This window comes from Babylonia areolata, chromosome 28 (genome assembly GCF_041734735.1).
Source record: "Babylonia areolata isolate BAREFJ2019XMU chromosome 28, ASM4173473v1, whole genome shotgun sequence".
NCBI lineage: Eukaryota > Metazoa > Mollusca > Gastropoda > Neogastropoda > Buccinidae > Babylonia > Babylonia areolata.
The window spans coordinates 9,299,882-9,327,193 of NC_134903.1; the positions used below are offsets into that span (position 1 = coordinate 9,299,882).

Genomic DNA, 27,312 nt, shown 5'->3' on the forward strand with positions numbered 1-27,312 from the left:
CAGTCAGAAGTCGTCACACACAGAGACAGCTAACTTACCAATAATAAATAAAGTTTGTCAGTAATCCCCCTCTACAGTGCCTCACGGCCACTCTGGTGTTTTTTTTTTTTTTTTTTTTTGCTCTCTGAACCGCGTGACGTCACCGATAGCTCAGTGGGTTAACCGGCTTGCGGTTCAACTAGGCTACGAGTCGGACTTTGGTTTAAAAAAAAAAGAAAAAAAAAAGAAAAAAAAAAAAAGGAAAAACCTTTTTGGTCAGAAAAAGATGGACTTTCATCCCCACCCCCCACCCCCACCCCAAAACTCTTTCTGTATCAGCACGCGGGGACGGAATAAAAGGCCACGGGCGGGACTGGAACACCAGACCACCGATCAAACGACTTGAACCTGCAGCAGAGAATCCCCGGCTGTGCTCTACTGTACGGCTGAGAGACTGGCAGCGGGCAAGGCTGTTTGCTTGGTAACCTTAGGACTACCATCAACTTACAGAAAGAAAGAGAGAGAGAGAGAGGGAGAGCGCGACAGAGGAAGAGTGGTGATTTCATTAACCACCATGAGGGTCATCATCCCTGCTGTGGTCACTGTCCTGGCCCTCCTGGCTCCAGCCCGGGCAGGTGAGTTGTAGTGTAGTGTAGTGTAGTGTAGTGTAGTGTAGTGTGGTGTGGTGTGGTGTAGTGTGGTGTAGTGTAGTGTAGTGTGTTGAGTTGTGTTGTGTTTTAGTGTGTTGTGTGGGATTGTATTATACTGTACTGTACTGTACTGTACTGTACTGTACTGTACTGTAACTTGCTGTGTTAATACTTAACTGTGCTGTGCTGTATTGTGTAGTGTGTTGAGTTGTGTTGTGTTTTAGTGTGTTGTGTGGGATTGTATTGTACTGTACTGTACTGTACAGTACTGTACTGTAACGTGTTGTGTTATACTTGAGTGTGCTGTGTTGTATTGTATTGCATTTTGTTTTATGATATTGCACTGAATCGTGTTGTATTATATGTGTTCTGTTCTGCTCTGTTCTGCTCTACTGATTTGCATTACTGTTTGTCACAACACAGTTCTCTTTACGAGATCCGTGCTGTTCTCCCTTAGGTAGAGTGCGTCGCAAAAACGCAACACTAGCCTTCTCTTTTTTTTCTGTCTGAAAGTGTTAGTTTTGGGTGTGTTTTTTTTGGTTGTTGTTGCTGTTTTTTGTTGTTGTTTTTTTTGGGGGGGTGTTCTTTTTTTTTGGGGGTGGGGATCAAAATATTGCATTGCAATGTATTGTATTCTGTTTTTGTTTTTGTTGTTCATTGTATTCCAGTGTACTGTTTTGCGTTACTCTTTCCCACAACACATTCTTTTTTATGAAAATCGGGCTGCTCTCCCCAGGGAGAGCGCTTCGCTACAGTTAAGCGCCAGCCTTATATATATATATATATATATATATTTTAAGTCAATTTGCTTTCCTATCAAAATAGCGTATTCTGTTGTGTTCTAATATACTGTATCACATTATCATTTGTCACAATTCATTATCTTTATGAAACTTGGGCTGCTCTCATCAGGGAGATTGTGTCGCTACATTGTAGTACCAGGCTCCCCCCCAACCCCCGCCCCCGCCCCCCCCGCCCCCCCGCCCCCTCTATCCGCAAGGTTATTTCTTTTCCTATCAAAGTATTTTATTTCACTGCATTGTGTTACACTACTGTTTGACACGACAGATTCCTCTGTGCGAAATTGGGGCTGCTCTTCCCAGGCTGAACGTGTAACTTTTTGGGGGGGTTATGTCAGCAAGTGCATTTGTTTCCTTGTAAGACGGGCGCAATAGCCGAGTGGTTAAAGCGTTGGACTGTCAATCTGAGGGTCCCGGGTTCGAATCACGGTGACGGCGCCTGGTGGGTAAAGGGTGGAGATTTTTACGATCTCCCAGGTCAACATATGTGCAGACCTGCTAGTGCCTGAACCCCCTTCGTGTGTATATGCAAGTAGAAGATCAAATATGCACGTTAAAGATCCTGTAATCCATGTCAGCGTTCGGTGGGTTATGGAAACAAGAACATAACCAGCATGCACACCCCCGAAAACAGAGTATGGCTGCCTACATGGCCGGGTAAAAACGGTCATACACGTAAAAGCCCACTCGTGTGCATACGAGTGAACGCAGAAGAAGAAGAAGTTTCCTTGTAAAATTATATGTTTCTACTTGTTACGCTCCCAATACCATCTTTATGGTTGGATTTGAAAATGATATCAATTCCTGACCTCACGCTCCGTCCCTGTCCGTCACACACACTCACACACACACACACACACACACACACACACACACACACACACACACACACACACACACACACACACACACACACACACACACACACACACACACACACACACACACACACACACACACACGCACGCACGCACGCACGCACGCACGCACACGCACACGCCTTCCCTGTTCTTCCATCTCCATTACAATTCCTCAGTACCTTTCCTATTTTCTTCATGAGTTCTTGAGAGTAATGAAAACAGTCGTTTTATTATTATTGTTGTTGTTAGTAGTAGTAGTAGTAGTAGTAGTAGTAGTAGTATCAGTATTATCAATATTATTAATGATATTCGTCTATTTCTTGTATCTATTTATCTATCGATTTATATATTCATTTCTTTATGCTCCAGGTCAAATAACCCTATTATCCCAATGTTAATGCAAACTGGATGTCTCTCTAAGCGCGTTGGGTTACGCTGCTGGTCAGGCATCATCTACTTGGAAGATGTGGTGTAGCGTATTTGACCGATTTGACCGAACGCAGTGACGCCTCCTTGAGCTACTGATACTGATACTGATGCTAAATACTGATGTCTCTATTTCAATGTTCAGGTTAGAGAAGAACCAGTAAGTTGAATGTCTATATTTTAGTTTGGTTTCCTCTGTACAGGTCCGCTCTGGAACGACGATAGTTCAACATGTGCAACACGCTGCACCGGTGAGTTGAAGGGCCGTAACTGGTCTAGTCAGGCATGCATTGCGCTGATGGTCTCCTCTTTTCGTTCTTCTTGTTCTTCGTCTGTGTGTGTGTGTGTGTGTGTGTGTGTGTGTGTGTGTGTGTGTGTGTGTGTGTGTTTGTGTTTCTTTCTTTCTTTTTCTTTTTCTTTTATTTTATTTTTTATTGTTTTCACTGTTCTTGATCATTTCTCTTTTTTTTTTTTTGTTTCTGTTGTTGTTTCTGCTTCTACCTCTTCTTCTTCTTCTTCCGAATATTTTTTTCTATTGTGGTGATGATGATGACGATAACAATTTAAAATAATAATAATAATAATAATAATAATAATTATTATTATTATTATTATTATTAATTGTTGTTGTTATTATTATTATTATTATTGTTATTATTATTATTATTATTATTATTATTATTATTGTTGTTGTAGTAGTAGTTGCATTGGTAGCAATATTAGTAGTAGCAGTAGTAGTATACTATTTAATATCACTCTTATCAAGTCATATTTCTGTTGTTGATTTTTTTTATGGTGTTTCGAACTCGTGTACTAATCATTGATGCATTTAAAACAACTGTTCTGTTTCAGTTAAGATTGCTGTTTTAATGAATATTGAATCAATGGTCAGAGATCATGTTCTGTCTGTCATTATCACCGCTGTTTGAATTGATAACATCGGTCTTTTCAGTAATAATAATAATAATAATGGTATTTATATAGCGCTGATCTTGTGCAGAGACAAATCAAAGCGCTTTCGCACCAGTCATTCACACACATGCATAACTCTAATACTGCAGAAACTTAAGACAAGGAAGGGCAGGCAAGGGAGGCTATTTTGGGAAGAGGTGGGTTTTAAGGCCAGACTTGAAAGAGCTGAGTGTGGAGACTTGACGAAGCGAAAAAGGAAGTGATGAATACTGTTATTGTTGAAGAACACTAATAACGTGACCATGGTATGTTTGTGTTGCCTGTAAGTGGGTTATGCTACATAGATTTGCCAGAGACAACGCTTTTGTTGCCTTTTTAATTTTATTTTATTTTATTACGTGCGCTAAGTACATGCTGGTCATGGATCCCCAGTTTATCGTCTCATCAAAATAACTAAGTTTTCAGTTCACAATATTCATAACAGATACCACAAATGTCTGCTAATCGCATGAACGGAATCTGGGGGTTTTAACTTAATAATGAATCTGTATCAACAGTTCCCTAAAGATTTACTAGGGTGTGCATGTGGCGCTATGTCATTGTAAGGGTAAAAACACGTTTGTTTGTAAGGTTAACTCACTCAGTACGGCCAGTCCTCTCTTCTCTACACAGACCCCTCGGATGTGCAGTGGGTGTCTGAATGACCCAACCTTTAGCTTCCGTCGTCAGAATTGTGGTATTCTTTGTCAACATTCACGTCTTCAGTATAAGAGCCTTCCGCTTGCAATATTTTGATGATGGTAATTGGGGTGAAACGCTGTTAACGTCGTCTCTTTCGCCGTTCGTATGGAAAGAGTTAAACAAGAATAATAACGTTTGTTGCCCTGACATGCCCACAGCTCCCCAGAAATTCCGCTACGCCCCCGGCACGACCTACGAGTTTGACTACCTGGCAGAAACAGCCACCTCTATGGAGGATGCCAGTGAGGACACTGCACGTCTGTCTGTTGCTGCCACCGCCCTTGTACACGTCATCAGTGACTGTGACATGGTCCTGCAGGTCAGAGGATGGCCACGGAGTTTTTTTTTTGTTTTTTTTCGGTTTTTTTTTTGTTTTTTTTTGTTATTGTTGTTGTTTTTAATAATTAGTGTGTGTGTGTGTGTGTGTGTGTGTGTGTTAAACGTAGAAATTCATACGTGTCAATTTGATTTACTTTTCGGAGCTGTGGAAAATGTAATATGCGTAATTAAGGTTCGGCTCTTCGGATTCGTAGAAGACTATAAGCGACATTATAGTGGATCACTCTCTTCTGGGTTGTTGAAACTATGTGTGAAGTTATGTTTCTGAGTTAGATATGGAATTTGTATGCGTTATTACGGTTCAAGCCATTGGAAACTGTATGTGTAAAAATGGAAGTTGTAGAGTTCGTATGCAAAATGATGGTTCGCTTTTTTTTATCGAATGAGATTTTACGGCTCTTTGGAAATTGAGAACAACATGTATAATTATGCATTAGTTAGGGACATGGAATACTAATATCATCTGAGAGAGACAGATAGAGAGAGAGGGAGAGGGAGAGAGAGGGGGGGGGGTGTATGTGTGTAAGCTTGAATATAAATACGCGATTTCTTCTCTTTCAGTTGCGTGACGTCAGCGTCAAGGAGTCCGATCCCAACTCTCCGAGCATGCGCAGTGCCCCTGACTCAGCACGTGCTGCCGCTCTTCTGGAAAGACAACCCCTCCGCTTCTCCTTCCAGGATGGCGTCGTGGAAGAGTTGTGTCCCTCCGAGGGGGAGGAGTTGTGGGCCCTGAACGTGAAACGCGGTGTTCTGTCCTCCTTCCAGAACGGCATGACTCGTCTGGACTCTGACCAGACTGTGACTGAGGTGTGTGCGTGTGTGTGTGTGTGTGTGTGTGTGTGTGTGAGAGAGAGTGAGTAGGTGAGTGGGTGAGTGAGTGAGTGTGTGTGTGTGTGTGTGTGTGTGTGTGTGTGTGTGTGTGTGAGCGAGTGGGTGAGTGAGTGAGTGAGTGAGTGAGTGTGTGTGTGTGTGTGTGTGTGTGTGTGTGTGTGTGTGTGTGTGTGTGTGTGTGTGTGTGTGTGTGTGTGAGTGAGTAGGTGAGTGGGTGAGTGAGTGACTGAGTGTGTGTGTGTGTGTGTGTGTGTGTGTGTGTGTGTGTGTGTGTGTGTGTTTCGTTTGTGAGTTTATAGTCTGTTTTTAACGTCATATACATATTTTCAAATATATAATAAACAAAATCACAAGAATGATATCAATTAACACAATGCCTAAACCAGTTTTATATCATCAGACAGTCATAGTTATCTCTACGTTGTTGATATTAAAGACTTTGATTAATCACCGGAATATCGTGGAACATCTCAGACGCAATGAACTGGTCTTACGACAAAAGACATATTGATGCTTCATGTCTGCCTGTCTTCACGTCATGCCTTTATTTCTACACGTCTCATTGACCTTGACCCTCATGACGACAGGTGGACGTGGCCGGCAGATGCCCCGCCGAGTACCAGGTGCAGAACAAGGGTTGGTATCCACACTGTGAGTGAGCAAGGAATGTGGCCGGACACTGACCGCAGAACTACCAGACGCTGTCGTGCCTCCTTACACCTGTCTCGTGAGTTTAGGGGCCAGGTGTCTTGAGTTGTTTTCCTTCCTTCACACTGCTAATTCTCCATACTCTCCTTCCTTCTTTCTTTCTTTCTTTTCTTCTTTCGTTCTTTCTCGCCTCTCCTTTATGTATTTGTAGTTGTATTTCTTTTTATCACAACACATTTCTCGTCTGAAATTCGGGGACTGCTCCTCCCAGGGAGAGGCGTCGCTACATACAGCGCACCATTTTTGTTTTGTTAATTTTTCCTGCATGCAGTTTTTATTTGTTTTTCCGATCGAAGTGGATTTTTTCTACTCAATTTTGCAAGGAACAACCTTTTGTGCCGTGGGTTCTTTTACGTGCGCTAAGTGCGTGCTCCATCGGGATCGGTTTTCGTTCACGAATGACTAGCGTCAGACCCCCCACTCGCGGTTTAGTGGAGGGGGAGAAATCTCGGGGCTGAGGTGATTTAGGAACCTGCGCGCTCAGATTCTCTCGCTTCCTAGGCGGACGCGTTACCTCTAGGCCATCACTCCATCTTCCTTTCAACCTTCCTTCCTTCCTTCCTTCTTTTGCACCTTTGTTTTCTGTGACCGAGTATGGGTGCTGTATAAGTGTCACCATCTTCTCTTTAATCTCTATATATAGCTCTGTGTGTATGGATTTGTGTGTGCATGCGTGTGCATGCGTGTGCATGCGTGTGTGTGTGTGTGTGTGTGTGTGTGTGTGTGTGTGTGTGTGTGTGTGTTTCGTTTGTGAATTCATGGTCTACTATTTTTAACAGTACATACATAGTTATAAATATAATATAAATCAGATCCCAATTAGCTCATAACGCTTAAGTTTTAAACAGTCGTACAGTTATCTATACGAGTTAATGTTAAAGACTCTGATTTAATTCAGGAATATCATGGAACATCTCGTGCGCAATCAACTGTCTTAATTAGGAGAGACAGAAGAAAAAAAAAGACAGATGTTTCATGTCTTCCTGTCTTCTCGTTGTTAAGCAGAACCCACAGAGTGACGTGTGTTTGTGACGTCAGTCTGTGCAGTCCCTGCCTCTGATGAAGAGCTCACACCACTGCCAGCAGACCGTGGACCGGTACGGCATCTTGAGCAGCGCCACCTGCACTGAACTCCATCAGTTCCGGCCTTTCTCAAGGGAGGCAAGCGGGGCCGCCACCAAGGTGTCCCAGAGTCTTCAGTACAAGACCCAGAGTCGCCTCCCTGTCTCAGTGCGGCGTAAGTCTGACGGGACTTGTCACACGGCTAGCTTGTCTTCACTGGACGTGTTTTAGTTGTTGTTTGTTGTTGACTTTTCTGTTCATTGTGGAATGTGGCAAAACACATTACAATTAATGCCAAACACGTCATTCGAACACAAATGACCTATCATGCAAAATCTTTTTTTTTCCTTTTTTCTTTTTTATTGTGCCCAGGGAGCCCTGCCATTCAAACACACGTGGCAAGTAATGTGAAAACAGGTCGACTGTTGTGTCGACGAGAAATGCGAAATCCAAACACACATGACCAATAATGCAATACTTGATTTTTTTTTTCTGAGCCGATGAAAAATTCGCATATCAAACCATGCATGACCAATTAAGCAAAACCCTACTTTTGTCCTGTGGCAATGGGATATATGTCACTCAAACACACTTGAACAGTAATATGAAGCATGCTATTTGCTGTTTTAACGTGGATGTACTAAACGCACGCAAATAACCATACTGTGTTGATGGGTGAGATGTCAATACATGACCAATAATGTGGAACATGTTGTCTGCTGGGTTAATGGAGGGACATGTCACCGAAACAGATGACGAATAATGTGGAACATTTTGTTTGCTGTATCACTGGGAATTGATAAACACAAACACATGACTGACAATGTGGAATACGTCACTCAAACACAGTCATTGACCAATGATGTGGAAACATGTCAACCCAAACACATGATCAGTAATGTGGAAACATGTCACCCAAACACATGACCAATAATGTGGAACATATCACCCAAACACATGACCAATAATGTTGAAATATGTCAGCCAAACACATGACACAAAACGTGAAACATGTCACCCAAACACATGACCAATAATGTGAAACATATAATCCAAACACATGACCAATAATGTGGAAATATGTCACCCAAACACATGCCCAATAATGTGGAACATGTCACCCAAACACATGACCTAAAACGTGAAACATGTCACCCAAACACATGACCAGTAACTTGAAACATGTCACCCAAACACATGACCAATAATGTGGAAATATGTCACCGAAACACATGACCAATAACGTGAAACATGTCATCTAAACACATGACCAATAACATGAAACATGTCACCTAAACACATGACCAGTAATGTGTAAACATGTCACCCAAAGACATGACAAATAATGTGAAGCATATCACCCAAACACATGACCAATAATGTGGAAATATGTCACCCAAACACATGACCAATAATGTGAAACATGTCACCCAAACACATGACCAATAACGTGAAACAAATCACCCAAAAACACAAACCAACACCTCTGCCTTGCTGTGTGCTCAGCCGTGGCCCAGAGAGTCAGTCTGATGTACCAACACGGCAACAAAGAGGAGATCACTCACAAGGCCCGACAGGAAGCGGAAGACGTGCTACGTCAGCTGTGTCGTGACACCCAGACAGACATCCGTCCAGACACCCCCCGCCTCTTCTCCTCCCTGGTCTCCGCCCTGCGCAGAGTGGACTCGTCCAGTCTCCAGGCTCTGCACTCCAAGCTGGAGCAGAACACGATGTGTGCCGGCAACATCCGCACAAAGTGAGTCCACCGCTGACGCCGAGTTTCATACAGACATTGTATCGTTCACACATTATTCATCCTGCAATCAGACCACCTTCACTTCATAAGTCGATATTTCGTCAATTACGTTTGTGTTATTTTCTGTGTAGAAACATAATTTGATACATATATGTGGAGTGATGGCCTAGAGGTAACGCGTCCGCCTAGGAAGCGAGAAATGTGAGCCCGCTGGTTCGAATCACGGCTCAGCTCCGATATTTTCTCCCCGTCCACTAGACGTATTATATTGGATGTTTCTTGCTTGATCAAAGTGAATTTACCACTGACGCTGAACATCATATATTGAAGTAAACTGAAATAAGCACAGCGTATTTCCCACGATTAGTTCGTGTTTTTTTGTATTTTTTTTATGTACTAATATTGTTTAACACAGGAACAGACACCACAAATTTTGTTCATTTTCTATTATTATTTGTAATATATGCGCCGACACGAAAGGACTGAACTTTTTTTTCTTTTCTTTTCTTTTCTTTTTTTTTTTTTCATCATTTACATATTCGATACATTTGCTGCGTTCGCTCAATCAGTTGCTTCTTTTTTCCTTGGTCGTTTCCTAGTTCCTGTTGTTTTTTTTTGTTGTTGGTGTTTTTTTTGTTTTTTTTTTTTTTTTTGTATCAGTTCATTATAATCATAATAAATAGCAAAAGAATGTTTATATCTCTGCTTTTCAAAGTGCAGTACTGAAACTGACAACATAACGAAAATGAACTGGTCAGTCAGTCAGATTCGTGAAGTCCTTGTTCTGCGCTCTGTGTGCAAGGAGAGGAAAACGCATCTCGACTCTTGTTCATCATGTATGTTTGTGATATATTTGCTGACACGAAAGATAGGTCATAACTAATTTTTTCCATCACTTATATAGATTGATACTTGTTAACAAGTGTTCTGTCAATCAGGTGTTTTGTTTTGGGTTTTTTTTCCCTTGATCTTTCCACGGTTTCCTGTTTAAGTCAATTATAATCACAACAAATAACAAATGGTGGTCGATTGCTCTGCTTGTCAATGTTCAGCACTGACAAAAGCAACAACATAACGAAAGTGAATTGGTCAGTCAGTCAGATACGTGAAGTCCTTGTTCTGCTCTGTGTGCAGGAAGTTCTTTGTGGACGCCCTGCCCATGGTGGGCACTGAAGCCGCCGTCACCCTGATGACGCGCATGTTGATGAGCAATGACGTCACCGACCTTGAAGCCGACATGTGGCTGACGTCACTGGCCCTGATCCAGGAGCCCAGCTTGTCCATGCTGGAGCAGGTGAGGTTTTCAATTTCAGTTTCAGTTTCGGTTTCCCAAGGAGGCGTCACTGCGTTCGGGCAAATCCATATTCGCTTAAGCGCGTATGCTAGGCAGATGCCTGACCAGCAGCATAACTCAACGCGCTTAGTCAGGCCTTGAGTGCATGTATACATATTTGTGTACCAATTAGAGTGGATTTGTTTCATATAATTTTGCCAGAAGACAACTTTGTTGTTGCCATGGGTTCTTTTTTTGAGTGAGCAAAGTGCGATCTGCAGAAGGGACCTCGTTTTGTCGTCTCACCCGAATGACTAGACGCCTGGTGTGATTTTCCAGTCAGAGAAAGGGTGAGAGAGGGAATCAAACCCAGTCCCTCGCGGACACCGTGTTGGCAGACAAACGTCTTAACCATACTGTCACCTTCCTCAGGTGAAGTCTCTGCTCACGTCCAAGACCCTCGTGGAGAAAGCCATGCTGCCTGTGTCCACCATGGTCAACAACTTCTGCCAGCGCCAGCCCCAGTGCAGCTTGGAGTCTTCAGTGCAAAGCATCATGACGTCATTGGAGGACCTCGTCGGCAGCTCCTGCTACGTCAACAAGAAAAACCTGGACCAGGTCAGTTCACGGCGACTCTGGCTGTGACGTGAATTGGTGATCACTTCCCAAATCGTGTTGTCGAGCTGATTAATTTGTGCTAAGAATTTCAGTAAGGCACGTCATTCAGTGCGCCACCGAGATCCTCTAAATATATCGACCGAAATTTCCAGAATTATCATGCTTTAACTTCCTGAAAATGATATAGTGTATTTGAACACTCTGAAATAATAAAAACACCTCACCAGAGGTTACTGATTGTAATGTGGCAATATATAAGAAGGTATATATATATATATATATGTATATATATATATATATATATATATATATATATATATATATATAAGCACGAAAAGTTCTGCATGCGAATAAAGATAGACATAAGTATATATATGCATATATATATATATATATATAGAGAGAGAGAGAGAGAGAGAGAGAGAGAGATATTATATCATCATCATCATCATAAGCAGTAGCTTCATCATCAATAGTTTGTGGGTTATGTTTTGATTCAGTCTGTGTTTAATATATTTCCCTATCGTACGTAGAGATTCGGTGACAGTCAAACACATATTTACTTGAACACTCAAAGATTGTTCTGTATATAGTAACAGTCAAACAAATATAGACTTTAACACTCAGAGATTGTTCTGTAAAGTTACGGCACTGAAAGATACGGCGAACACCAATCGTGTTTCAGGTACTGATGGCACTGCGAGCCATCGGCAACGCGGGTCACGTGAGCAGCGCCGTGTCTGTGGTGAACCAGTGTGTGAGGAGGACCAGGAACCCCATGGAGGTCCGTGTGGCGGCTGCCCAGGCCTTCAGACGTATGCCCTGTGATGCTGACGTGAGTCTCTGACCTGTGTGTGTGTGTGTGTGTGTGTGTGTGTGTGTGTGTGTGTGTGTGTGTGTGTGTCTGTCTGTCTGTCTGTCTGTACGTGCACATGACATTACTGTTCGATGTGTTCCATTTTCAATGCACTGAGTTGAATACGCATGAGTAGTCGATGGAACGTAGGAAACAGCATCCCCACAAAACGCCGAGAGAGTAGTTCTCTCATATTATTGCTTTCTGCTTGTTTTATCGGATTATGATGATGCGTTATGTCTGAGTAAAGCACGCTGAATTCCATGGAAAAAAAACCAACAACACAGGAGCTGGATTGCAATAAGAATATAAATCAACACGATACAATTCAATACATGGCGATGCAAAATAAGGCAACGCCAGGAAAAGCAATTCAACACAAACAATGCAGCGTAACTGAATACATTACAAATACTTTGTCATGTTCTGTGTGGTGTTTCGTTGTCTCGTTGAACCTCAGTGTATAACGGAGGGCCTGTGTTACAGCGCAAAGCTGTGAACCAAATCATGGAGGACAAGCAGGAGGATTCAGAATTACGTATTGCCGCTTACCTGGCGGTGATGACGTGTCCTGATGACGTCACCTTGCAACGCGTGCAACTTCTCCTGGAATCAGAAACCGACCAGCAGGTGAGAACATGGCTTGCTTCTCCCAATTTTATTCTTTTCATCGAATGTATTAGTAAAATGTTCACCCGAATAACCAGATGCTCAGTTCGAGTTTCCAACGATGAGAGAAAGGGAGAGAACTGGATCAGTACCCAGACCCCCACGGTTACTGTACTTTCATATCTGTGAAACTGCATGTTTGGTGCATATCTGTTATGCATGTGTGGGTGTATGTGTGAATGTGTGTCTTCATGTTTTACATTTAGTTGCTTATTTATCACCATTGTTGTCTTATTTATTTTATTTTTTTTATTATCATTTTATTAGTATTATTATTATTATTACTACTACTTTTTTCTATATTATGATTATTGTTTATTTATTTATGTAAGCTTATCTATTATTTATTCCCCCGTTTGTTTGTTTTTTGTTTTGTTTTTTTTGTTTTTTGTTTTTTCTGTTTTGTTTTGTTTTTTCTCAAGGCCTGACTAAGTGCGTTGGGTTACGCTGCTGGTCAGGCATCTGCTTGGCAGATGTGGTGTAGCGTATATGGTTTTGTCCGAACGCAGTGACGCCTCCTTGAGCTACTGAAACTGAAACTGAAACTGTACTGACAGACAGGCGTCGTAACTATTCTGAAACCGTGTGGAAATACATGAGATTAAAAATCTGTACCAACTTAACTGACTGAACGGTCCCGTATATACTGAACTGACTGTGCACTGTGCTGTGTCCAGCTGGGGTCCTTTGTGTGGAGTCACCTGACCAACCTGCAGGAGACGTCCAGTCCCCACAAACAGGCCGTCAGACAACTGCTGAAGAACGTCCAGCTGCCCGCCAAGTTCAACCTGGGACGTCTCCAGTTCTCCCGCAACTACGAGGGCTCTGCTTTCCTCAAACGGCTCAACAGCGGAGCTGCTGCTGAGGGCAACCTGGTGTGGTCCTCCTCCTCCTCCCTGCCCCGCTCTGCGTCTGCCAACCTCACTGTGGATCTGTTCGGCCGTTCCCTCAACCTGCTGGACGTTGGCCTGAGACTGGAAGGTCTGGAATACCTGATGGAGACCCTGCTGGGACCCAATGGTTATTTTGGAAAGAGTGCCAAGGTGAGACATATTTATTGTCTGTCATCTGATGAGGACTATTCCGTGTTTTATTTATGATTGTGTGAAAAATGCGCTGATTGAGTTCAAATGACTGAACAGCACGTGTGTCTTTTCCTGGTGATAAGATTCTTATTAGCAAAATGTTTTGAATCACTGGGTTTGAAGGAAAATGAATCGAAATTGATTTGAACAATAGGAACAATTTCTTTCTTTCTTTATGTAATTGTTATAAATTAAGTATTTATTGAGCAGTTTATTTATTCATTCATATATTTCATCTATTCTTTATGATAATGGTTCTTCTTCACGTTTTCTGCTATCTACACTTTGAAACTACCGTCATGACAGTGAAAGCATGTCGAACACACTACACATACAGTGACAGTAACAGACTGAACACTGAGTCCTGCTGACCTCTTTGACCTGTGACCTGTGACCTGTGCCCTTGCAGGGTGACGGCCAGCTGGACGAACTGAAGGGGTCACTGTACCTGAGGATGTTCGGCAACGAGATGGCCTTCCAGCGCTTCCAGGGCCTGGACTCCCTCCCCTCTGCCACCTCCTTCAACCTGATGGACTTCCTCCTCAAGCTGAACAAGAACTACGACGTCTCCATGACTCACAGCATGGTGAGGCATTGGTCTAGGCCTTTATATTGAATTGAGGAGCTGTTGAAGGATAGCAAACGATGAACTCATAGCATAAACAACACATATCCACGATTCACAGCGTTACTCTCCTACTTTCATTAGCGACATTTTGAAGGACAACGATTGACTCTGTAACTCACACAATGGTAATCCATCTACCTGGTGTTTCCATAGATGACCTGGTGAAGGACAAGGAATAGTACACTCATAGATTAAAAAAAAAATTAGTATCTGTATGATTCACATAATGTGGTGTGTGTCGGTGGGTGGGGTGGGGCTGGGGGTGGGGAAGGGGTTGTGGGAGGGAGGAGGGGGAGGTTGGGGGCTGGCGGGGGTCTGTCTGCGATACTGACACGTGCAGCCAGCCCATGCTGAAGGGTGTGCCTTGATGTTGTCAGGAATTCCTGGACACCGAGATGACAGTGCCCACGTCCTGTGGTCTGCCTCTGTCACTGACAGTGAAGGGAACGGCCACCGTGGACCTCAAGGCCTCTGGCAAGGTGAACACGCGCAAGATCTCTGCATCACCGCGCAGTCTGCAGGTCGACGGTGAAATCAGACCCAGGTGAGACATTATCCACACGGTGGTGATCGTTGACTGATGATGCTGTGTTTTGATTGATGACCAGAACACTGTTTTACGTATTTGTGTTACGTGCTCTGATCAGACTTTTCTTCCTGGGGATGAGGGCAGAGAAATGAATCCCAGATGTAAAATAAAGCACACATCCACATCAGGATTTTTTTGTTGTTGTTGTTTTGGTTTGTTTTTTTGTTTTTGTTTGTTTGTTTTTAACTGTTTTTATTATACAAGACTACGTTTTGACCTGAAATATTTCCTTTTTTGCAAAAAACAACAACAAAACAATTACGCACTATATAACACACACACACACACACACACACACACACACACACACATATATATATATATATATATATATATATATATATATATATATATATATATATATATATATGGGGGGGGGGGTGCGGAGTGTGTGTTTGTGTTGTGCTTGATTGTATATACGAATATATGTGTGTGTCTTGTATATATATACATACATATATATATATATATATATATATATATATATATATATATATATATATATATATATGTGTGTGTGTGTGTGTGTGTGTGTGTGTGTGTGTGTGTGTGCGTGTGTGTGTGTGTGTGTGTGTGTGTGTGTGTGTGTGTGTTGTCATATTTGATTTTATTCGTATTGTTTCAGTCAAGACATCATGGTGTTTATAGTGCCAATTATTAACAATTTCCTTGTCGTTCGTCGTATTAATAACTCTTTCGAATCCAAATTACCACAGCATCTTTCCAAACATGGAAACGGAAACTTAGTGGATCTAATATAGCTCACAGATTGCGCTGTTTAACGTAAGAAACGTTAACAACGATTCCTTGCATTAGTGACTCTTTTGCGTCACAGTTTACATACTGACTGTGACATTGTTTCAGAACTGCAGATGAAGAAATGCAAGGAAATGCAATGCAGCTAACAGAAACCTGTATCTTGTTTCAGTGGCGCAATCCGCGTTTCCGGTCAGATGACGGTGGATGCCCAGGTGTCACGTGCTGCCCTGCACGTGACTGGCACGCTCCACTCCAGCAGTGCCCTCAAAGCACGCGTTGACCTTGATCGTGGCCGCGTCCTGAGCATGCAAGTGGATGTTCCTCAGGAGAAGATGGAGCTGCTGGATATCAGGTTGGTGACAGCATCTCTTGGACTGAGACACTCGTTGCTGTGCAATGAAGGGGCCGTTTTTGACACATGGCTTCGTTTCCTGTTCTGGTGTCAAGACAGGTCATGTTTTTGAATTATATTTGACAATACCAATATGATTGTGGAGTGGTAGTCTGTCGAGTCGTTGCACTACAGAGACACTGGTTGTTGTACTATGAAGGGATCGTTGTTCATACATGCCTTTGTTTTGTGTTCTGGTGTCTATCGTATGCAAATCTGAGCTTGTGCATTATTTTGAAAAAAAGTGGTAATTCGGATTGTTGGAAGTGATAGTCCTTAGATGTTTTGCAGTAGATACGTAATGTCATTATTCTACATGTTTTGAAATGTGGCTTTATCTTTCACACACAACATCATGTTCAGCTCCTTCCTGTTCTGGCACCTACAGTACCAATATTATGTGGTGGTAATCTGTCGATGCGTTGCACTAAAGGGGTGATGTTTTTACTTTGTATATTTTGGAACACATTTGTATGCTCTCTTTTTTTCACACACAACACACAACATCCGTTTCAGCTCTGAGTTCAGCATCGTGCACAACACGGTGGAGAAGAAGCAGAAGATGATCACCGAGAACCGAAAGACCGTCAAGGTGTGCACAGGAGAGCTGGCGTCACGCATCACTGGTTTGGAGCTGTGCGGAGAACTGCAGTACCCCAACGCGTCCACCCGTGTCTCTGGCCCCTACTACCCGTTCACTGGGCCCACCTCTCTCAGCCTGGCTCTGTACAAGAGGGACACTCACACCAGCTACAAGTTCTTGGCCAAGAGTGTGGAGGTAAGCTGGTGCAAAAAAAAGTGCTTTATCGCGAAAAATCACACATTACACTGGTTTTACTTTCATTCGGAAGAAATGAACGTCACCATGTCAGAAACCTTTCCATTCTCATCAATGTTCACTCATCTAAATGGGAAACACTCACAGACACAGACTCACAGACACAGACATACAGATACACAAACACCCACACCCACAGAGACACACACACACACATACAATAAAAAAAATATATAGAGAGACTATATATTATGACGACTCCATTTGTGTGTGTGTGTGTGTGTGTGTGTGTGTGTGTGTGTGTGTGTGTGTGTGTGTGTGTGTGTTACGTAATGACGAGTCCACTGTGTATTACGTAATGACGAGTCCACATGTTTTGAAACTGTTGGCATATCAGGCATACTTATATCACCTCCCTAGGAGCGAGCTCAAAGGCCGGGCCCCCATTAACTGTCTACCAATGGTTTGAAATTTCCTTCCCATCCATTTCTAAAATTCGTTTCGCAATATGAAGCTTTTTTGTGAAGTTAATATTCACACAGCGGAGGAGCTGATTGTCTTACATCCAGTCTGTCTCATGCTGTGTACAGAGCAAGAAGAAGACCATGGCTCAGCTGTCGTTCAACACGCCAGGGTCTAAAGTGGATCGTTCTCTGGCCTTGGACATGGTCATCACGGACAGACAGCTGGAGATCAGTGCAGCCTCGCCCTGGAAAAAAGCTGAGTTCAAAGGTCAGTACAAAGAGTAATGACACAAAGAACTCATTCAATGAACTGCAGACAGGGCTGGGCAAAGAGTTGAAACATCAACCAATATGTTAACTCTCTCCGTACGAACGGCGAAAGAGACGACCTTAACAGCGTTTCATCCCAATTACCATCATCAAAATATTGCAAGCGGAAGGCTCTTATACTGAAGACGTGAATGTTGACAAAGAATACCACAATTCTGACGACGGAAGCTAAAGGTTGGGTCATTCAGACACCCACTGGACATCCGAGGGGTCTGTGTAGAGAAGAAGAGAGGACTGGCCGTACTGAGTGAGTTAACCTCGTAACAAAATAGCCAGGACTGTAAAATGTATCTGTTTGAAATGGTCGCGACAGGCGAGTAGTTAAAACGTTGGACTTTCAATCTGAGGGTTTCAGGTTCGAATCTCGGTAACGGCGCCTAGTTGGTAAAGGATGGAGATTTTTCCGATCTATCAGGTCAACATATGTGCAAACCTGCCAGCGCCTGAACCCCCTTGGTGTGTATACGCACGCGAAAGATCAAATACGCACGATAAAGATCATGTAATCCATGTCAGCGTTCGATGGGTTATAGAAACAAGAAAATAACCAGCATGCACACCCCTGAAAACGGAGAATGGCTGCCTACATGACGGAATCAATAAACAAAACAGTCTTGCACGTAAAATTTTGCATGTCAGTATGAGTACATGTGTGTGTGTGACAGAAACCTTATTGAATGACACAGGAAACAAATGATGAGCGCCCAAATGGTTGCGGTCAGTCGGCAGCCTATTATGCAAATGACTCTGTACTTAAAGCTTAGTCTCCAGCTGAAGGCTTTAAATACGTATTCGTATCATCATCATCATCATCATAATCATCATCTCCATTTCTCAGTATAACGTGACACATGCCAGCGAACACTTTCTTCATTTCACATAACTACGTTTCCGCAGGAGACATAACCTCCACCAAGAAATTGATGGGTGTCAGCGGAAGTTTCGTCACTGACGACGTCAACACATACGCCCTGACAACAGAGGTGAAGATCGACCAGTCCAAAAATGGCGTCACTTACACCCCCCTGGTTGAGATTCGTCGTCCTGGCATCAACAACATGGTTCTGACTGGCATCGTTTCCATGGAGAAATCTTCCACTGTTGACCTGACTCTGAGTGGTGTGACTGAACAGCCAATGAGTCTGAAGAGTGAGTGGCCTTTCATCTCTATTTTGTGGCTTTCGTTGTCTTTGTTGTAAGACATGACCTTGTTTAGCACTGCTGACTGTATTTTCTATTTATCAAAGCATTCCAAGGAAGGAATACGGAACTGCCTTTACGTGCATGTGTAATGAGAGTTGTAGAAGCATGCGAAACATGATTATTTAGAACAAAGAAACGTTGTTTGCTTTATTCCTTTGTGTGTGTGTGTGTGTGTGTGGTTGTCAATGCATGGTGATGAGTGTTCGTGAGTTTCAACAACACTGTTATTTCTTTTTCCCTTTTCATTGTATTTGTTTTCTTCACATTTCATTTTCCTTACAGCTGTCTTGACCAACACGGATAAGGAAATCAGCCTGGCTGGTTCCGTTGCAAAGGGAGACACAAAATATTCCATCCGCGTCGGCACAGAGATGAGCATGGGTAACAGCAAGAAAAACGCCAGAATCCAGGTAACTTCACAGTTCCACCTACCTCTCCTCTAACATGACATTGTATGACTGTGGTGACGGTTGGAGTGATGGCCTAGAGGTAACGCGTCCGCCTAGGAAGCGAGAGAATCTGAGCGCGCTGGTTCGAATCACGGCTCAGCCGCCGATATTTTCTCTCCCTCCACTAGACCTTGAGTGGTGGTCTGGACGCTAGTCTTTCGGATCAGACGATAAATCGAGGTCCCGTGTGCAGTATGCACTTAGCGCACGTAAAAGAACCCACGGCAACAAAAGGGCTGTTCCTGGCAAAATTATGTAGAAAAATCCATTGCGATGGGAAAAACAAATAAAACTGCACGCAGGAAAAAATACAAAAAAATGGGTGGCGTTGTAGTGTGGCGACGCGCTCTCCCTGGGGAGAGCAGCCCGAATTTCACACAGAGAAATCTGTTGTGATAAAAAGAAATACAAATACAAATTTTATCTGTTACTGAATGACAGCTGTTTTGGGTTTGTTGTTTTTTGCTGGTTATCTGTGGTTGGTTTTACATATACCATGGTGTAGTGGTTCGTATCACAACCTGCAAATAGGAGGGTCGATGGTTTTGAACCCCATCAGTTGTGTGAATGTCATTTGTGGGTGATTAAAGATCAAGGCTTGTTCATGACCTGGAACAGTTGACATTGGTTTGGGTTCAGATGGGAAGCATTGAGCTACAATTTCAGTTTCAGTATATCAATGAGGAAACACTACGTTCGGATAAATCCATATACATTACAACACATCTGCTTGTTCGAAGACCTAGGTATGGTGTGGTGAATGTTTCGAGACTGGGAATGACCGTTATGGAAGTAACGCCAGTTAGATTGATTAGAGTTAAACAGAAAGCCCTGAGCAGTTGGTGATAATGTTATACTGTACCTCTGTGTGTGTGTGTGTGTGTGTGTGTGTGTGTGTGTGTGTGTGTGTGTGTGTGTGTGTGTGTGTGTGTGTGCACGTGTATATGCGTGTCTGTGTCTGTGTCTATGCCAGGTGAACCCGTTTCTACTGATCAAGTTCCCACGAAAAGATCTGGTGTCCTTCACTGGCTCTGCTCTCTACAACCAGGGCAAGTTCCTCAAGACCGACATGACCTTCACCTTTGTCGACTTCAAACCCTTCATTGCTCAGCGTGAGTTACTATCTGCATACCAGATGATAAGATGTGCGGTACGCTTTAGAATATCGTGTGTCTGTGCGCCATGATCCCACAGAAACTGTGCATTGTGTGAGATAGAAATTGATACATTTGCGTACAAATTGGGATGTACGTGTACGTCCCTGTAAATTGGCTTGCCTGTAGATAGTTACATTAAAAAATTAACGTGTGTACCCGAATTTTCCGAAATTGCCCTGTCTGTGCAATGTATACTCTGTCAATCAAGAAACGTCCATACTAGTATTAGTCTCATGTTAGTATGCCTTTAAACTGTGAGTCTACGAATATCGCATGTCCCTCCATTATCAAATTATAGTGATAATTTATGGCTGTACAGACGTCCAGAAGAAAGTTTATGCATGCCGTACAAAACAACAACAACAAAACTGCTCTATACCAGTTAATTCATAACATCCTAAATAATTCAGGTCGTAATTATGGCTGATTCAAGCTCTGCAAACTAATTAGGATGGGTTTGCATTTTGTGTATTGCAGTCACTGCCACAAGGTCTGAGCGAAGAACGAGCGCTCGCTACACCAGCAGCGCCAGTGTGAAGTCTTCTCTGGTCAGCGGTGTTCTGTCCAGCAGTGTCAGCGTCAAGAAAGGACGTCTGGCCAGTGGCCGTGCCACTCTGACCTACAACGTGCCCCGTGTGGTGCGGGACAAGGTGGAACTGGTGGCCAAACTGTCAGACAAGTCCACCAAGGCCTACAACAAGTACTCCCTTAGATCGTAAGTACTCCAGTCCTTGTCCACTGCTTTCATGGACAGAATACCATGACTGAGAAATAAACGACGACAACAACAACATCAGTAACAACCACCACCACAACAGCTGCAGCGACAGCAACGACAATAACACGAGCAACAAAAACAATGTCAACAACACTTAATCATATTACATGTAGTGAGAATGACACGTGCTTTGCTTCTGTTAGTACGTGCACTTTATAATACACATCCATACCATTGAGCATTGATTTGGGACATGACATCAGCTGTCACATGTGTTTCCTGCAGACATGCAACATCTAACTTGTTTTCTGAGAAAGTGAAATACTGCTTTCCTTTTCAGGTTATTTCTTAGCCCTAAAACATTTAGAGTACCAAAACATATATATCGTTTACAATGTCAACATGACACGTTCTTGCTTTGGTTTTACAATAGGTAAAAATATGACATTTAATGTTTAAGTCTAAACGATACTGAGGTTACCTTTTTCACCCATTTATAATACCATCCTCGTGTCTTTAATTTACAGCATTGATATAATTCTGATTGATTTCATTATCGATGTCTACCAGTAACCTGGCCTCCAAGAGTTTCCCTGATTACAACACTGCTGTGAAACTGGACTTGGACCACAAGAAGAAGCTGTCCGCTGGAGAACTGGAAGTGAACTATGGCAGTAACTTCAAGGATAAGACCAAACGTGTTCTGCTGTCTGCGACTCTGTCCAGGAAGATCAAGAACATCCAGAACGTCAACCTCGACTACAAGATGTCAGCAGAAGCACCGCAGCTGGTAATAATTGTGTCCACCACAAACAGAACACATGCTCAGACTGAACACTTACTTTGGTTAGAAATAACTCATAAATATCAAAAACCCTGCAAACAGCATTCAGAATAATTCAGTTTGGACCAGATGTTGAACAAAATAAATAGATGTCCCCTTCGACATTTATGTGTACATTGTTTATCTCAGTACATTGTATGATACTGCTCTGCTATGAATAAATGATTTATAGTTAGTGGAACAAGGTTTTGAAGTGGTACTGGATTTAGAAAAAAAAAGTGAAGTGGGAAATGTAACAGAAACGTGGGAACATTTTACACGATTTTAGCCACAGCTATTTGATATAAATTACAATCTCACTGTTTCAACATGTAATTGTTCTTGCATGTGTTTCCCATGTCATTTACATATTTTATTCAATTCAGGACATTGACATCAAGATCAAGGGCCAGCACTCCCACGACCCGTCCAGCCTGGAATCCAATGTGGCTCTGACGTATGACAAAAGAAAGGACTACACTGCGGCCTTGACCCTGAATGACAAAAGCAGCAAACTGAAGAAGCTGAGTGGTGCGGTGACCCTGACGGCCCCTGGCACTGGCGTCACCCTGAAATCTGCCCTCAACCAGGTCTCCAAAAAACAGGTAAAACCTCCGTTTTAACTGTTGGGAATCTATTACACGAATGCATGTGCTGTGATTAGCTTAATGTCCACGATATAAAGCAGGGACAGTATTTGTTTCTTGTGTCAAAAGTCCCGCTTCTTAACTGATCAAGTTTAAACTTGCCAACATTGTCACTTCGGAATTCTAATCTAGGTTTTTACATTTCTGTTGATTGGAATTAGGAATGAATTGATTGCCATAAATGAATTTCAGTGTGCTGATTTTTTATTGTTGCAAACATAGAATATTCCTGAGGGAGCCAGATACATTTACAGAAAAGAGCAACCTTTGAAAGACAGGACGCAGAGTGGCATCCTTTGGAGCTCATTACTTATGTCACGTCCTCCAGTCGCCTCCCATATGTTTCTGTCTTTCAGTGGGAGCACAGCCTGGACCTCAAGGCAGACGGCAGCAAGCACAGCGTCATGACGGTGTACAAGACCCAGGGTGGAGGCTCCCATCAGGTGACCAGCACCCTGGGTGTGGACGGCAGGAAACCCGTGACCCTGTCTGGAGAGGTCAACCTGGACTGGGACGACCTGTCGCTGGCTGCTTCCCTTCAGCAGGGCAAGGTGAGAGGAGACATCCGAGTTCTGTCACACCTTAAGCTTTTGGTTTTCACACTTCACCTGCATTCCGTTGTCAGAAACGGTGTACACACACTCTTTCTTCGTCAGTTGTATAAGATAACAGTAACGGCGGTCAATCTGAGATCACTGTACCTGTATGTCACATGATTACCGTTATGCATTGTTCTGGAGTAAGGTTTGTCTTTCATACAAGCCAGTGTGAGAGGATGCAAAATAGTTCTGTCACACCTTAAGCTTTTGGTTTTCATACTGCGTGTGTCTCCTACATTCCATTGTCAGAAACAGTGTACACAAACTGTTTATTCGTCAAGTGTGTTAGATAAAAAAAACAACCCCAAAAAACAATGCCATTCTAAGACCACTATACAGAGCTTGCCTGTCACCTACCTATCGTTATGAATTGTTCTGGAGTAAAGTCATACAACAGTGTTGGCGTGGATGACGAAATACGACAATTACCAACGTTCATTGCACTGACAAGCTGCTAGTATGCTACGAAAATGTCGCCTTGGATCGCACCAGTATTATCATGCCACAATGTGTTTGATACTGTGGTCTTCCTAGCCTTCACTCCAACTTGCATTCGTGGCGATTTAAAAGCTGCCATGTTCCACAGAACACGTACGGTGTGAGCGGCACTCAGAAACTGGCCAAGTCACGCAAAGGCAAGTGGAGCATGGAGGTCACAGTGCCCTCCAGAAGGATGACCCTCAACGCTAACGCTGGCAAGGTCAAGGGCAACTACGAAGGATCCCTGGAAACTGCTTGGGATGCTGACAATGACAAGGACGCCAAGGTCAGTGACCTCCGTCGACGCCCAACTTATTTTCGTTTGTTCTATATTTGCTCTCTCTGTGTCTCTGACTTTGTCTCTCTCTCTCTCTCTGTCTCTCTCGGTCTCGGTCTCGGTCTCGGTCTCTCTCTCTCTCTCTCTCTCTCTCTCTCTCTCTCTCTCTCTCACTCTCAATGTCTCTCTCTCTCTCCCACTCTCACTCTCTCTGTGTCTATTTACCTATCTGTCTGTCTACCTATCTCTCATTCTCTCTTTCTCTTTCTGTGTCTATCTATCTATCTATCTATCTATCTATCTATATCTTTCTCTCTGTGGTCTATCTCTGGTCTGTTTCTGACCCACGCCTGTCTGGTGATTGCAGGTGGTGATTGAAGGCATGGTGGGCAGCAAGAGCGCTGCTGATTTCGCCTCGCACAAAGCTCGTGTCAGCCTGACAACTCCCCTGCAGGGCTACAGCCAGCTGGCGGCCAGTGCAGAACTCGACAGCAGCAGCTCCCAGCATCAGCTCAACACCAAGCTCGTGCTGGGAGACAAGAGGAACGTCATCACCTCCAGCCTCGTCGTGGCAACGCCCTTGACCTTCCGTGACATTGACCTCACTTTCAAGGCCGACACTCCCTACCGTGGCTACGGGTCCATGGCGGTGTCCTTGAACCACAAGCTGGACGCTGGTCTGAGGACCAAGGTGAGGCATGATGTCACGTTAGTCTTTCACGACATATGATTCCTGTCCTTTTCCACAGTCGAATTAGTGAGAGATATTTTCATGTGCTTCCATTGTCAGGTTTTTAATGAATGTGGTATTTCATTATAATTATACACATTTTCTTCGATACATTTTACTAATGTTTAATCTCTAAAATTGCCGTATGATACATTGGTGATGATATATCATCTTATGATATGCCTATTTCTTTCCCTGTTGTGGTTTAATTTTATCCATTTCTTTTATCTTTTTATGATATGTAGACGTGATTAGTTGAATACCAAAGTCGTGATCTGCAAAGTGATGTTCTTCAATGCAGTTGTTTGATCTCGTTCTCGAAGTCTGTCTGAAGTTGATGTCAGTTTCTTGTTTAGATGTCTGTGTCTTCAGCAATGCTCCAAATATCTGTGTTCTGCGTGTCGATCACAGTGACAGTGGTCATATCTGCACTGGGGTGAATTAAACCGAAACTAAACTATCGATCACAGTGTCAGTTCTGATTGTGTGTGCTCTGTGTGTGCTCCAGCTGACCGTGTCCCGGCACAAGGACCAATGGGACGTCACTTTGACGGCCGAGAACCGTGGAACAGACGTGTCACGTGACCTCCAGGCCCAGCTGGACCTCCAGTCCACAGCGCGTCAGAGCCGCGTGCGGTCAGTGAGCATCAGCGCCACGCACAAGGACGACGGACGTCAGTTCGGTAACAACGTCATGGTGAAGGTCAACAGCCAGGTCTACTCCTACGCCATGAACATGGAGGTGGACACAGGCAGCAGCACTGGGGACGTCACCGTCACCTGGCCTCAGGATCAGGTAAGGACAGCATCTTTTGTCCATGGAAAGGTATCTAGATAGGTCACTGTCACCTGGCCTCAGGATCAGGTAAGGACAGAATCTTTTGTCCATGGAAAGGTATCTAGATAGGTCACTGTCACGTGACTTCAGGGTCAGGTAAGGACAGAATCTTTTGTCCATGGAAAGTTATCCAGATAGGTCACTGTCACCTGACCTCAGGGTCAGGTAAGGACAACATCTTTTGTCCATGGAAAGGTATCTAGATAGGTCACTGTCACCTGACCTCAGGGTCAGGTAATGACAGCATCTTTTGTCCATGGAAAGGTATCTAGATAGGTCACCGTCACCTGTCCTCAGGATCAGGTAAGGACAGCAGTCTTTGTCCATGGTAAGGTAGATAGGTCACTGTTACCTGACCTCAGTATCAGTTAGAGACAGCATTATCAATTTGCTCGAAGAAAGGTGTATGTATCACTGTTACCTTACTTCGGGATTAGGTAAGGATAGCAGTCTCTGTCCATGGAAAGGTAGATACGTCACTGTCACTTTGCAGCAGGAGTGGATAAGATGAAAAAACACATAAAGTAAAGTAATGTGTTTTTCCCCACGTGCTCTAATTTGTATAGTAATATACATTACAAATATTTACTATACTTAAAAATGAACTGCCAGAATGGTGCATCACTTGATTCCGTTTATAACATGCTCAAATTAATAACCAACACAGACACATGGCTAACACTTATCTTAACCTTCTTGTGTGTTATTGCTTGAAGAGATCAGACGTTAAATTGAAGAAAAATGATAATTTAGAAGTAGCTAAAGTACCTCAGAACACCAAACACAATGTTTCTGACTGTGATCTCAGATGAAGACCACTTGGAGTCACCGAATCTCTTCCACCGACCTGACCTCCACTGTCACATCCATCTGGGCTTCCCACAAGCGCGTGCAGATTGACGTCACAGGTTCGCATCAGCCTGGCTCCATTGGTGGATCCTTGGCTCTTCAAACTCCCTGGAGAGAAGCACGTGACTGGCGCGCTGAGATGAACACTCAGTATGGCTCTGAGAAAATCACTTCCTCTTCCTCTATGAAGGTACAATAATTTATACTGTTGTTGTTTTTTGTGTATGTTCTTTGTTTAAAAGTTTTATTGAATATATTGGTGATGTTGATGTTGATATTTCCCAATCGCTATATCTTACTTCAGTCTTTCTTTCTTTCTACTGTCAACCATTTATCACATGCCCAAAGCTTGTCGGATTTTGTTGGATATTCGTAGTAACGGTTACACACACACACACACACACACACACACACACACACACACACACACACACACCTCTCTCTCTCTCTCTCTCTCTCTGCCTATATATATATATATATATATATATATATATATATATATATTCACACACACACACACACACACACACACACACACACACACACACACACACACACACACATGTATCTTCTTCTTCTTCTGCATTCGTGGGCTGCAACTCTCACGTTCACTCGTAATTATGTGGGCTTTTACGTGTATGACTGATTTTATCCCACCATGTAGGCAGCCATACTCCGCTTTCGGGGGTGTGCATGCTGGGTATGTTCTTTAACATGCGTATTTGATCATCTGCTTGTGTGTACACACGAAGGGAGTTCAGGCACTAGCAGGTCTGCACATGTGTTGACCTGGGAGATCGTAAAACTCTCCACCCTTTACCCAACAGGCGCCGTCACCGTGATTCGAACCCAGTACCCTCAGATTGAAAGTCCAACGCTTTAACCACTCGGCTATTGCACTCGTATATATATATATATATATATATATATATATATATATATATATATATATATATATATATATATATATATATACTGCGTGAGTACAAAGAAAAATATGTCATCAATATGTATCAATCAGTACTGAAATTATATGAT

The 27,312-nt window shown here is 43.1% G+C and overlaps 2 protein-coding genes across 2 annotated transcripts in view; both read left to right on the forward strand.

Moving 5' to 3' along the window:
- The first annotated feature begins 348 nt into the window (after positions 1-348).
- LOC143301779 (vitellogenin-like) lies at positions 349-6,197 on the forward strand. Its single transcript, XM_076616170.1, has 5 exons — positions 349-614; positions 2,919-2,966; positions 4,527-4,687; positions 5,269-5,514; positions 6,126-6,197. Exons 1-5 carry the CDS (start codon positions 554-556, stop codon positions 6,195-6,197), a joined length of 588 nt encoding a protein of 195 aa, XP_076472285.1. The 5' UTR covers positions 349-553.
- A 1,088-nt stretch (positions 6,198-7,285) lies between these two features.
- LOC143301780 (uncharacterized) overlaps positions 7,286-27,312 on the forward strand; it is a 33,262-nt gene continuing 13,235 nt past the window's right edge. Inside the window, exons 1-23 of the mRNA XM_076616171.1 lie at positions 7,286-7,483; positions 8,815-9,064; positions 10,199-10,358; positions 10,770-10,955; positions 11,641-11,790; positions 12,298-12,441; positions 13,158-13,523; positions 13,975-14,151; positions 14,571-14,737; positions 15,711-15,893; positions 16,449-16,710; positions 17,301-17,442; positions 18,402-18,653; positions 18,990-19,117; positions 20,130-20,268; positions 20,791-21,028; positions 21,602-21,821; positions 22,241-22,459; positions 22,858-23,052; positions 23,687-23,866; positions 24,225-24,548; positions 25,096-25,383; positions 26,234-26,464. Coding sequence (XP_076472286.1) covers positions 7,306-7,483; positions 8,815-9,064; positions 10,199-10,358; positions 10,770-10,955; positions 11,641-11,790; positions 12,298-12,441; positions 13,158-13,523; positions 13,975-14,151; positions 14,571-14,737; positions 15,711-15,893; positions 16,449-16,710; positions 17,301-17,442; positions 18,402-18,653; positions 18,990-19,117; positions 20,130-20,268; positions 20,791-21,028; positions 21,602-21,821; positions 22,241-22,459; positions 22,858-23,052; positions 23,687-23,866; positions 24,225-24,548; positions 25,096-25,383; positions 26,234-26,464 — 4,779 coding nt within the window. The 5' untranslated portion in view covers positions 7,286-7,305. The remainder of the gene's footprint in view (positions 7,484-8,814; positions 9,065-10,198; positions 10,359-10,769; positions 10,956-11,640; positions 11,791-12,297; positions 12,442-13,157; positions 13,524-13,974; positions 14,152-14,570; positions 14,738-15,710; positions 15,894-16,448; positions 16,711-17,300; positions 17,443-18,401; positions 18,654-18,989; positions 19,118-20,129; positions 20,269-20,790; positions 21,029-21,601; positions 21,822-22,240; positions 22,460-22,857; positions 23,053-23,686; positions 23,867-24,224; positions 24,549-25,095; positions 25,384-26,233; positions 26,465-27,312) is intronic.

Excerpts from the sequence above, each read along its gene's own strand:
- LOC143301779 (XM_076616170.1), top strand. The coding sequence starts at position 554 with ATGAGGGTCATCATCCCTGCTGTGGTCACTGTCCTGGCCCTCCTGGCT. Across the intron at positions 615-2,918 it reads CCTGGCTCCAGCCCGGGCAG|GTCCGCTCTGGAACGACGAT; the intron begins GTGAGTTGTAGT and ends TCCTCTGTACAG. Across the intron at positions 5,515-6,125 it reads CTGACCAGACTGTGACTGAG|GTGGACGTGGCCGGCAGATG; the intron begins GTGTGTGCGTGT and ends TCATGACGACAG.